The following is a 13,294-nucleotide window of genomic DNA, read 5'->3' on the forward strand; positions in this document are numbered from 1 at the left end:
CTGTGAACCTCACAGCTTCCAGGAACTGCCAAACTGTTGAACATTATAGCTGCTGTTTGTGTTTTTTAAATAAGAATGAAAGCTTGGAATCAACCACAGCTTCAAAACTTCACAAATATTCTCCTTATTTACTCATATTCTGCTGAATTTTTCATTAGCAAAATGAGAGGGGTAGAGGAGAGATAAAGAAGGCATTTATTGTCCTTTTCAGTCTATTTTAGTTATTGCAGTCTATTTACCCTGACGATACAGCATGGCAGACAATGTGACAAAATGGTGTAATTTTATGGAGTCTCCATAAATCATACTGTTTGCTATATTGAGTTGATATGTAAACATTTAAGACATCTGCCTACATGATGCAACCTTTGCAATCAGATGTGTTTCCTAACACCTATCTTGAAAGCTTGAAATTGTGAACAGCCTACTTCTGAATACCATGAACTGTGTGTTATGAAACTTTATCACCAGTGCAATGTCAAATTCAGTCAGTAATTTTTACTAGATGTCGTGGAAACTGGCTGCAGTGATATTGAAGGGACAAAAAGTCCTACTATGACATGTAGTCCAAACTTTGGAGGTGATGCCTTATCATCTAGGTATTCCTGCTCACGGTAAAACGACTGAAAGTCTATTTTCAAAATAAAAGTATTAATTATTACTTCCGTATAAAAACAACTTAAGGTGGCTTCATTTAGCTATACCACCGTAAGCTAATAGAAACAAGCATAGGTTTTTATTGAACAAAGGAAACGTATAGAACCAGTTATTCGATTCCTCTTTAGTTTCTCTATTAATCATATAATGCTACTACATGGCTGTCATGAAAGTTTTTTATTTTGAAAATATCAACCGGATATAGATGTTTTGAAGTATTATGACTTGACACTTCTTTGCCTTCTGATGTTGCTGATGACAGAGACAAAACAACACGGGGGAACTGCTCATAATTAACCGCACGCTTTTGCTATAAAAATACATTTTACAAGGGCCGGTTCCCTCATGATAAATAGGGTCAACAACGGGGTAAGATTCGACCAACACGGACCAATTAAATTTGCTAAAATTCGTATCAAAACAACACATGAATGGTATGTTTTTAAGGGCTAGTTAGCTAGCTAGCGTTAGCTGGTTGTTGACATCTGTGTATTGATGTTGATGTGCTCTTTTATATTGGTGGCATAACTGTAATTGAATTTATCCCATGCTGCACATGTTTAGCAGGAATACTCGAAACATATAGAAGGTTACTAGAGGAGGACTTCCAAAGAAAGACGACCCCGATTGCTCATAGTTGCTGAGATGAGGCTGCAGTGCTTCAACCTGTGTTTATAACCTTTATGAGGCTTTGCAGTGTTTCTTTGATTGATCCCATGTGCTGAGCGCGAGGATGATATGTATGAAAAGATTTCATAAATACTAATTTAAATCGTCTATATTTTGATAATTGTTTAGAGAAAACTCTCTGCTTTGCAGCCTGCTTAGTGACAGTGCTATTGCACATCTGAATACATCACACTGATTTTCATTGAACAGATGTAGTTTTAACACTAGGATGGTATAAAACAGTTTTTTTTGTATACCACAGCCTTCTGGCTTTTGACCTTTTCTTTGTGCATTCAGAAAGTATTCAGACCCCTTCACTGTTTTCACATTTTGTTATGTTGCAGCTTCATGCTAAAATCCTTAATTAATTTTTTCCCCTCATCAATCTACACTCAATACTTCATAGTGACAAAACATAAAGAGAAGTTGAGAAATTTCTGCAAATTCATTAAAAAGGGAGAATTGAAATATTACATTGACAAAAGTATTTTGACCCTTTGCTATGACACTTGATATTTAGCTAAGGTGTGTTTTGATCATATTTGAGATGTTTCTACACCTTGATTGGAGTTTGCCTGTGGAAAATTTAACCGACACCTGTCTATATAACGTCTCACACCTGAAGCCAAGCCTTTAGGTCGAAAACCTTGGTGAGAGAGGTGACCAAGAACCCGATGGTCACTCTGGCTGAGCTCCAGAGTTCCTGTGTGAAGATTCCAGACGGACAGCCACCACTGCAACACTCCACTGCAGTATCCATTTGGGCTTAGTGGCTGAATGGCAGGCTCTCCTCAGCGAGAGACAGTCGAAAAGCTGTTTGGAGTTTGCAACAAAAAAAAAAAGCACCTAAAGCCCTTCCAGTCTGTGACAAACAAGATTCTCTGATGAAACCAAGATCGAACTGTTTGGTCTCAATTCTAAGTGTCATGTCTGGGAGGAAACAGGTGTTGCTCATCACCTGCTTAATACCATCCCAACAGTGAAGCATGGTAGTAGAAGTATCATGATGTTGGGGTGTTTTTCAGTGGCAGGGACAGATAGGCTGGTCAGGATTGAGTGAAAGCTAAATGGAGCAACATAGAGAGATGTCTTTAATGAAAACCTGGTCCAGAGAGGTCAGGACATCAGACTGGGCTGAAGGTTCACCTTACAACAGGACAATGACCCTAAGTACACACGGAGGTGGGCAAAGCTTGTTGTGTCATACCAAAGGAGGCTAAAAGCTGTAATCATTGCCAAAGGTGCTTCAACTAATTACTGAGTAAAGTCTACTTATGTTGATGTAATTAGCAAAAAAATGCTTTGTGAGGGTAGAAATATGAAATGAAACAATTTTATTATTAGGCTATCCTTGAAACCAGATCAATCAGCAAGCTTATGTTGATTTGCTCTCGCAGGTCTGAATTCTTTCTGAATGCACTGTATGTCGAGGTTCCCTTTTACTATTGAGCCCTTTCAGCTCTGTTGCAGACCACTTGCCACTGACTTGTCCACGTTTTGATAATGCTTTTTTTTCATAAGTGCTGTGGACCAGTATCTAATCCTCTGGACAGGGCAACACATTATTTCACTTGTTTATTTGATTCTTATTATTATTTAACTTAAACTTTGTTTCATTTTTTTAGCATCTGTAGCAAAAAAACAAAAAAAAAAACAGAGGTGACAGTTAGAATTTAAGTGGCACTCCACCAAGTTTTCATGTCAGAATTGATTGACTAGTCAAAGGGAGTAATACAAAGTCGGTGAAAACAGGATGTTATAACATATGGGTTGCGTTTTAGGAAGTGAAAGATCCAGTGTTTCTCAAGCTTTGCCAGTGCTGGGGAGAGGGACTGGAAGTCAGGATATCTTAACTTAAATTTTGACCATTGTTTTTAAAAGATGTCTCAAGCAAGTTCCTCAACTTTCAAGTACAAAGCTCAATTGCTGCATTGCTGCTTTTGGACATGCTGATTTTAATCAGGTGAAGGGCGTGTGTATGATACAGTCTCCCTGGTATGTTTACAGGTGCCAAGGCAGCACAATGAGCATATCAGAGCTTTTCAACCAACTGTAAAACAAAACACTGCTTTCATTGCAACATGTATTTTGTATATTTACTTTATGACACATTTATTTGTTTGGTCCTTTGAGTGGGGGTTTATTGTCCTTGTACAGCTCCCTGAGGACTAAAGAGCAGTGTAGTTTAATTGGGATCTGAATGGGAATACACTGCACATTAAGTAATAACCATGATGACACTGTAGCATATCTGGCTTCTGTTAAAAGATGGTCTTGATCCTTCTTCCTACTTCAAATTCTAAACATAATCGAAAAGAAATGAACAAACGTCTCATTGTGACTGTAATGTATTTTGTCTTCTTTAGATGTAGCCGATGAAATGGAGTATGATGAGAGACTTGCACTTTTCCGCCAAACCCGCCTCAATCCCTTTGATCGGGGTGAGGAAGAAGATGGTCCCCAAGGAGGCAAGACGCCCCCACAGCATGGTAAAGTCCTCTGAAGTTCTTCACAGGCAAATCATGACACAGCAATCTCAAGTGTAGAGTATGACCTCACTTTAAGGTGCTTTCACACGTCTGATATAGTTCAGTTCAAGGAAAAAAATAAACCTGGGTTGTCTTTGGGTTTGAGTCTGTTTTATGTAAACTCTGATTTCTAACTAATGAACCGAGAGGTGTAAATGTGAAGTCATTTGGATATTGTTTATTGGACCTAATTCATTGGACAGTTTTGGTAACTGTCGTCCTGCAACATCATTGCTACTCTGACCAGGGTGGAAAAATTAAAACAAGTTCAATCTGGTGACTGACAACAACACATACTGCATTTTCCCCACACCTTATGGGTTTATTTATTTTTCTCTGGTGGTCACAAAGGCCTTGTGAAGGAAAAGCTGGTTCACGGGTGAAGAACATTATTAGTCAAGACTGAAACTGGACCTGAAATGCTACGATTCACTAAAGGGAACTACCAAAATTCATGAAGTAGGCCTCAAGCACAGCACAACTATGTTTGACCGTATTTCAGTTTCGAACGTATGAAGGAAAATCCCAGAAATTAAGTTCTGACATGTTTATGTGCAGCTGATAAAATTGTGAGGATGAGAAATGAATGCCTACTTTGGCAGATATCCAGCCATTATTTCATTAATGTGTTGTTGTGCTGGTTTGTGAACAGAGGATAATTCATTTGGAATTTTATCTGCCAGTTTTGTGTAAAAAAATAACAAATGTTCCCTGCCTGTGGTCTGTCCTGAGCAGGATAAACTACTCAGCTCTCCTTGCGGTTTTTGCTGTAAGAAAATTAGGATAAATATAAAATATTTCTTGATCTATGTGGAAAAGGGGTCTAGTATCCTCCCTTATGGAACTATGTGATTTTGTTTTTTAATTTCCTTACTCAACAGATTAGTGCTGCAGTAGGAGCTGTTTCTGAGGTTATCTACCTTCCTAAATGTCACTTAGAGGAAAATGAGGAAATGAAAAACATAAGTGTAAGCAGTGCTATAGTCACGTTTCTTGTATCTTAGGATTTAGGAATTACAGAACTTTTTTGTTTCATTACAATCAGTCTGACAGGCAAGTCTGACAAAAGGTTAGCTGAGCTGATTTCACTGGTGTCACCTGTGTTTCTCTGCTTTATTGGTCTCTGTCTGTCGGGCACTGAGAAGCTGAATTCACTCAACATGTTTTCTTCTGAGGTGTATGCAGGTAATAACAGCATTTGTCTGATTTTTTTCAAGAAGATTGAGAGTAGGTTTGGTAAATTGTGACTATCATGGTTTATTATGTATCATTTGAATTGTGTCATTATAAATCAAAGGCTTGTTTCTTCAAATTTTGTTTCTTTTCTTCCCCCAACCAACTAATTTTTGTCCACACATCTTTCTGAGTTTCCTGATCTTCAGTAACTGAGTGGGGACTAGAGGCTTCTCTGTGTACAGCCGCCAAGCTAGCGTCCACTGATAGCCTGCATGTGAGGCTTTTAGGAAACATCAGTAAATTGCAGCTACAGTAAATAAACTGGGTTAAACTCTCCTCCTCTAAACTGCATGAGTCTCTGCACGCACATCGGACACACACTGCACCAGTCACCACCACTGTGTTCATTCTCAACATGTGGGAAACACTGAATGAGGACGCCAATGATTTACTCTCCATCTGTGGAGTACCACAGATGAAACAAAAATAGTTAGTAGCAGCAGATAGCATATCAACACTTCAAAGTTCATTCAGCTTGATGAGCGACAGTTTGAATCACACTGTAGGAGTTGCTGGTGTGGTTACACATTACCAGACCTCACAAGACAATCGCCTGCGATTACCTCAGTTGCCTATTTTGTGTTTTTGTCCTTCTTCGAGACTTCTCCAGTGTTGAGTCTTGAGTGTAGGAATTGTCTTGAGTGACCACAGTCGTGTGTGATATTAGCATGCATGACCGAGTGCACTTACAAGACCATAGTTTGAATGCTTACAAGAAGAACAGTGCTTTATCCCACGTTGCCCTCTTTTTTTTTTTTTTTTTAGAAGCAAGGCCTGAGCTGTTCTCTGGAAGCAGAACCCACAGTTCAGATCGGACAATGGACCTCGGTCTAGCTGAGGACCACTTCTCGAGGCCTATGGTAAGTAAAGAAAAACTTAGAGTTCTACACATACAAAACTTCCTTTTCTATTTACTGTATGTTTAGAAGTGCTTTGCTCTTTTTCATCTGTTCCAGGGTTCTTTTGTAGCTTCTGACATTGAACAGCTGAAACTAGCCATAGAGGAGTGTAAGAAGCTGATCTTGGAGCTGCCAGAACACTCAGAGAGGCAGAAGGACACGGTGGTCAAACTTATACACCTTCGTCTCAAACTGCAGGAGCTTAAGGTTGGAACTGAGGAGTGAATGGATAAGTGGATAACATGATGTTGTAGTTTTTGGTGCTGGCTCAGCTAGAAAGAAGTTCTTAATTCTTAATTGGCTAATTTCACTTGCATGTTCTCAAGTTTGTGGAATGCACAGCTGTGCATGTGTGTACAATGTTTGAAGCATGCTTCTTTTTACTCTATTCTAGAGGCGTTCCCTAAAATGAATGCTGCATTCATGTGAATTTGGAAAATATATTGTATTTAGGGGTAAAGAATACTTCAGTGGGTGCAATAGTTTTTAGTTTTAGTTTGTAGTTGGCCTGTGGCTGAAAATTGGTGCTTATGAGTGGAGATCAGTGTCAGAAGGGTAAACGGGAAGATCCTAAGAAATACTGTGATTACTGTGTGCAGTGTAACATTATATCCATTTTGGCCTCATTTCCCTATATGAAATAACTGAGAGCAAACATTGCAGACATTCTTGGAGAATGATAACTTGATAAACAAGTTCATGGATGTCAACTCCTCATGTTTCAGATAGCACAGTTTCTGTTTCTCTATGTTTTATTTGATTTACAGAAAGTAAGTTATTTAGTTATTTGAATGCATTTTATAGAAAAGAGAATGTTTGTTATTTTATGTCATTCTGGAGTTGTGTTTCCAATAGCTAGGCCTAGCCTTAGTGTTTTTGGAACCTATCAATTTCTCTGCCTTTAGAAAACCTCTATCACTGATGAAACTGTTTAGGCAGCATGCTGGTAATGTGTCAGGCTGATTACTGTAAACCAACCAGAAGTGTTACAGCATGTTATGGTAGTGATGCACAAAAGGACTTTTTTCATGAAGTAGCAGCAGTTTTTGAACATCCACATTCTCGTTTTTACTTTGTCATTTTGAACCATATCATGTGAAGCAGCTGAATCTCGTGCCCAAAGTTGTAAACTATATGGAATTTTCCCAGAGCACTTCACTGTTAAACAATAACACAGCTGTATGTTAAATTCCCATGTGATTTAGGTTGAAGAGACAACTTCTGTTTAGGGAATAGAAATTTGTATTGGAAGTTGAACATATGGGATATGAATATATGTAAAAAAAAAAAAAAAAATACTGCATATTTCTATTTTACTGTGTTTTTGTGTTTGTATCAGATCACAGTTTGTAGGCAAAATACACATGGTAACAGCTATGGTATAATATCAGTGTTTCAATGTACATAAATTGGTATTGTGCACATATTTTGCAGTAATGCATGTCTTTAACATACCATACATGAACTGTGTTACTACGACTACTACTACTACACTTGGTGAATTTTGGTTTTGCACTTTGACCCTTGAAAGGACCCTGAGGAAGATGAGCCCAATCTGAGGATCCTGCTGGAGCACCGCTTCTCTAAGGAAAAGAGCAAGAGTGTCAAACAGACCTGTGACAAGTGTAGCACTATCATCTGGGGCCTTATCCAGACATGGTATACATGCACAGGTGAGACACTCTATTTAATATATTTGTCCATCCAATATATCTTTTGGCTTTTTATGCCAAAATTGTAAATAATTCCCATAACTCATTGCAACAGGATGATTTTAGTGACGTACTGTGTTCATGCAATGTTATACTTGCTCTATCTCAACATTCCCTGTTCTAAAAGCTTTGGTACTCACACTATGTCACTTCATCACGTTATCTTACCTGATCTCTCAAAAGTTTTACTCCACATGCATACAAAATGAAGTGTAACAGTACAGTGTGCCACTGTTTCAGCCAATCAGACTGAGAAGTAATTTTAATTGATTTAAGAATGAGATTACTGGTTAGAATGGGGATTACAGGGTTTCCTCATACTTTCATTTTATATTACCAGTTTTCCAAACAGTGTTCTTTGTATTTATTTTCCTATCAGCAGACTCAGTGCGGCTTCTCTGTTCAGCTCCCTGAATCTGTCAACCACTCATTCACACCAAACCCAGTGGGTATAGTGGGGATTTTAGTGCTAATGTTGCTGTGCAAAAAAAAAGTCATGTCATGTGAGTATCTATTTCCTCTCTCAGGTTGCTATTACCGTTGCCACAGTAAGTGTATGAACCTGATCACTAAGCCCTGTGTGAGGTCAAAGGTCAGCCACCAGTCTGAGTATGAGCTCAGCATCTGCCCTGAGATAGGACTAGACCGGCAAGACTACCGTTGTGCAGAATGCCGCACACCTATTTCACTGAGTGAGTATGAATGGACTGTGTTGGTCCATGTTTGGCAGGTTGAAATGGAGAAACAGGATCTAAAAACAATATGTAGACTAATTGGAACTGATCAAAGTTCGCTTTTTGACATGGGATATAATATCTTAATCTTCTACTACATATGCAAATACTACGTGTTTAATAAGGGTGTTTTTAAATGTATTTAAGTGCATTTAGCTTTCTTTTGTTTCATTGTTTGACTGTACTGTGTGATATTTATCTGATAGGGGGTGTTCCAAGTGAGGCCAGACAGTGTGACTACACAGGCCAGTATTACTGCAGCACATGCCACTGGAATGACACAGCCATTGTCCCAGCTCGTGTCATCCACAACTGGGAGTTTGAACCACGCAAGGTACCCCTCAACAGCTACAGCAAAATACATTCCACATGTAAAAAAATTCCTTCACCTTTTATATATCGATCTGTGAGATTTCTTGTCAAGTTGTACCCCTTCATACAGGAGCCGTGAGTTTACTGAACACATGTTGAAGCAGGATTTTCAGGAGATGCCATCATACTGTATTTTTTTCTCTGTTTATCACTGTTGATAGCTGCGTTCCTATACGGTTCTGCTAATTGATAGAATAACATACAATTATATTATAGTAAGAAATAAGCTTAAGGGGACACTCTGCTAATATCACATGTCGAAATGAATGTACTAATCATGAAATGTGCTACACACCCTGTGAAACTGTGTTTTCTGTGGCTTCAGAGGAGCTTTACCAAGTTTAAAAAAAATTACTGAGAGGAGTCGGCTTAATGTTGTTAAAACATCATTATACATTAAATTGCATTTCGATCTCTAATAGAAATGCCTTTTTATGAAAGCCAATCAGCATCTGACCTACTTTCAAGTTTAACCTAGGTCAGGAGGAGGGTAGCAAATCCAGGTCAGATGATGAGCACGGACCATCCAGGCTGTCCACTGAATCATGTTTAAGCCACATCACTGTGTTGGTGAAATGTGCATTAACGTGTTCTTGTGGGTATTTCCAGCCAGTCTGTGGTCTGACAGTGTGTCTCCCTTGCAGGTTTGTCGTTCGTCATTGCGCTACCTGGCCCTGATGATGTCACGGCCTGTTCTGAAGCTGAAAGAAATCAACCCACTGCTATTTAACTTTGTGGAGGAACTGGTTGAGATTAGGGTGGGTAGACTCACTATTTTGGAGGCACTGGTAAACACCCAGCAAGAAATTGTGGAGTTTGAAGTAAAGATGCTCTTAGGCTATATAGGCAATATAAAACTTTGTCACTATATTTTAGATTATGGTTATGGCATGGCATGGTTATGATGAAAATCAAACAACTTTTATATCAAGTAGTGCTAGCTCATGCAGTGACAGAGGAAATCAACTTCAAGTGTGTGCATTAAGTGAGACTGGCAGCAACGTGTGTGTTAATGTGTGTGTTTCTTTACAGAAACTTCGTCAAGATATTCTGTTGATGAAACCCTATTTTATTACCTGTAAAGAGGCAATGGAGGCTCGGCTACTACTACAGGTCGTCATCTTTTTACAATATCCATCTACCACAATTTAAAATCACTTGTGTCATTAAATCATCATCTACACTGACATTTGTAACCCATAAGTAATACTACAACAGCACCACTATGTGGTGGAAGTGGATAGCTCTTGCTGAAATGAGGAAAAGCTTGCTGATGTAGAACTTGATGAGACACTTGGGGATTAGTCAGTCTACACAAATAAACTTGACTTGACTATTCTTACTTCAAGTTCAGTATCAGCTCAAAAATGTGAGAACTTCATAATATGTGCATTATTATTTTTTAAATTGTTAAAAAGGCTTTCCAACAGACATAAATGGTAAAACATGTTCACAAAAGTTTTGAAAAGAAAAATCTTAGATATTCTTAGATAGTGTTTGCTGGCTACTACAGTATGACCTCATGACATTGTAAAATATGTTTTCTCTCAGCAAGGTCAGGTCTCATGACACGCTGGTTGTTTGCATATATTTTTTTATGCATTGCACAAATTTTTTAAACAATTTTCCACTGTGTTTGTTTTCTCCAGCTACAAGATCGGCAGCACTTTGTGGAGAATGATGACATGTACTCACTACAGGATTTGATTGACATCTCCAGTGGCAGACTCAGCTGTTCCCTTACAGAGATCCACACTACATTTGCTAAACACATCAAACTAGACTGTGAGGTGAGCTCATACATAAAGCACAAAGCACAAGTCTGATGACACTGCTGACTTTTTTTTGTCAGTAAGTCTACTGCCTTATTAGGGACTTAATGGCGATTGTACCGTGTCATTAGCTAAGGTCGTAGAGATCGTGCAACCTCCCCAAAACTCTGACTTTCTGTCCCATTTTCGTGTGTGTGTGTGTGTGTGTGTGTGTGTGTGTGTGTGTGTGTGTGTGTGTGTGTGTGTGTGTGTGTAGCGTTGTCAGGCCAAAGGATTTGTTTGCGAGCTGTGTAAGGAGGGAGACATCCTGTTCCCTTTTGACAGTCACACCTCAGTCTGCCACGACTGCTCTGCTGTCTTCCACAGGTTAGTCAATTATGGTGATTGTTGAGGGTTTAACATTAACTTTTTAAGAAAAATGTTGCTACTAGTAACCCTAAAGACATCCAGTTACTGGGCTAATCTCGTCTGAGATTTATTAGTTAAGCATGCTTTTAAACTGCATCCAGAGAGATAAGAAAGGCATGATTAATGAGGGCATCCCAGTACAATTTCCCAAACACTTAACTATGAGTGAACAATAAATTACCCAAATAGACACCATTAACCAAATATATTATGTAACAAAAATTTTTGGTGTTTGTTTTCTCTTTCTTATACGCCTTTTTAGAGATTGTTACTATGACAACTCCACAACTTGTCCACGATGTGCCCGAATGACTGAGCGCAAGCAGGACGAGGTGTCAGATGTGAAAGATGCATAGCTCTAGAGAGGACCACATGATGTTACTGGATGTTGCACTTTTCCTCATGTTGTTTTCGACACGTTCAGGAAGGTCTGAGAGAGAAGGCTAGCTTTTCATCGTTGTCTTTGTTTGATTTTTTTTTGTGCATATGTTTATATAGTAGTGTTTTTATCTTCCTGTGCACTACATTATGAAGCAGGGTATTTAGAAACCCATGTGGAAATTAATATATATATATATTTTTTTTATCAAACTTTTTAATTCACACTAAAATTGGATTTACTGAACACTGTGCAGGTGTGAGGTATTCACATTAGAGTGTGTGGCTTGTATAAATGTACAAAATAAATGCCCTACAGAGAAAAGCTACCCTGTAATTGGGTGATTATGCATGCAGGAGTTGTATATTAATTGTTCCTGCTCAGAACACACAAGTAACCATGTACTGAGCAGTCATTTCCAAGTTTATTAGGTCATATAAGTTAATATTAAACAACTAAAATGCTTAGTGTTTAATTAGGTTACAATAAGGAGTGAGTTAAATCTGTTAGACTACGTGATCATAATCACTGTAACTTCTTTTTCCATCATCAGTGTATTTCACAACTACTATCTCTAAAGCCGTCCATACTTGTCCTCCACTCGTTTAACATGCCTGTTTTCCTTTTGTGTTGATCTGTTTCACACTGTCTTAAAATTTCTAGGCCTTAAAGCAATATTTCTTTTTCAGCAACCTATTTGCACCTTTTTACACAGTATAGGCCTGCTCTGAGTTTATTCATTTTTCAATTAGCCACCCTGGATACTGGAAAAAAAAGGTCTATGGCTTGTAATTGTTTGACAAGAAAGATGTATATACAATCATTAAAACCATAGCAACCATGGCAACAGACACATAATTAAAGCATGTATTACCAGTAAATTTTCTTGTAAGGAGAACCGATGAAGAAAAGGAATATTGGAGTTAAATGTTTTTCCTTTTATTCAAAACTGTGAACTCATTTCAGGCAGTTTGATCTGTGTTTAATCTGGTTCAGTTTAGTGCAGTGTGTATTAAATAGATGTGAATACTCATGAACATTGTGTGCCTAAGATTGTCAGGTAATATACAGCTGTTATCCAAACGTCTTAATACACTTGACCATCATGTTAATGGTTTTCAGTCTTAAAGTACCTATAGCACATTTTGTCCAGCCAGAGATGACAAATATGTTAAGTGACACCTTTGGTAATGTGTAAATGTTGACCTAAAATAATTGTTTTAAATGACTTTTGGCTGTGATATCTTTCAGCATGATGTACTGTATTTTTTTTTTTTTTTTTAAACTAATGGACATACTGTACATGGTGTTGGTGAAACCCATGTCCTGTTGTAAAGGCATGTGGAGTAGAGCATGAATAAAGTAATCAAGTACATGAATGCTGCAGTATTGTGGTAAAGACCTATTGATCGATCAGTTACGACCCATTTTTTAAAAACTAGCTGCAACAAAATCAAATATATTTGTGGTTCAGATAGTTATTTTATAATACATCATATTTTCTTTGTTGGTCACATGCTTTGTATGTAAAAGTTTCCAGTGTGACATCTTCAAATGTCTGATCTTGTTTGGCCAACAAGTAAATTCAGTTTATAATTGTAAAAGAATAAGGAACCAGAATAAGGAATTTTGGCATATTTTCTTAAAAGAACCAATCATTAATCCATTTCAAAATTGTTTTAAACTTTCTGTGGATCAACTTTACTGCAGCAATAAATATTTCCCTCTGAAATGTAGTGGAAGTAGATGTAAAAAGTGGCATGAAATGGAAATACTCATAAGTAATGTTGTAGTCATGCCTACTTTGGCAATGGTCAAGGTGAAAAACGGATTTTCAAGCATCAAAAAAATATTAGTGTAATAAAACCTCAAATTCTCTATTTTTTCTGTACATTATAATGTATCCTGTTTTAAAAAAAAAAAAAAAA

At 37.8% G+C, this 13,294-nt stretch overlaps 1 protein-coding gene across 3 annotated transcripts; it reads left to right on the forward strand.

Moving 5' to 3' along the window:
• Positions 1-888: 888 nt before the first annotated feature.
• Positions 889-12,745, forward strand: def8 (differentially expressed in FDCP 8 homolog). 3 transcript variants are annotated; one of them, XM_023395743.2, is made up of 12 exons: positions 889-1,026; positions 3,693-3,815; positions 5,856-5,950; positions 6,047-6,196; positions 7,521-7,662; positions 8,229-8,393; positions 8,642-8,769; positions 9,452-9,565; positions 9,840-9,920; positions 10,457-10,597; positions 10,836-10,945; positions 11,250-12,745. In XM_023395743.2, exons 2-12 carry the CDS (start codon positions 3,707-3,709, stop codon positions 11,341-11,343), a joined length of 1,329 nt encoding a protein of 442 aa, XP_023251511.1. In that variant the 5' UTR covers positions 889-1,026; positions 3,693-3,706; the 3' UTR covers positions 11,344-12,745. The 3 variants fall into 3 exon arrangements, with proteins under 3 accessions (XP_023251511.1, XP_087027035.1, XP_087027036.1); XM_087170909.1 differs by having other exon boundaries at positions 901-1,091; XM_087170910.1 differs by lacking the exons at positions 889-1,026; positions 3,693-3,815 and adding an exon at positions 4,907-5,039.
• The last annotated feature ends 549 nt before the right edge of the window (positions 12,746-13,294 follow it).

The sequence above is a fragment of the Seriola lalandi genome, unplaced genomic scaffold, assembly GCF_002814215.2.
Source record: "Seriola lalandi dorsalis isolate HSWRI2012SDOR001 ecotype SW California unplaced genomic scaffold, Sedor1 jcf7180002054968, whole genome shotgun sequence".
Classification (NCBI taxonomy): domain Eukaryota; kingdom Metazoa; phylum Chordata; class Actinopteri; order Carangiformes; family Carangidae; genus Seriola; species Seriola lalandi.

Excerpts from the sequence above, each read along its gene's own strand:
- def8 (XM_087170909.1), top strand. Across the intron at positions 6,197-7,520 it reads TCAAACTGCAGGAGCTTAAG|GACCCTGAGGAAGATGAGCC; the intron begins GTTGGAACTGAG and ends GACCCTTGAAAG. Across the intron at positions 8,770-9,451 it reads GGGAGTTTGAACCACGCAAG|GTTTGTCGTTCGTCATTGCG; the intron begins GTACCCCTCAAC and ends TCTCCCTTGCAG.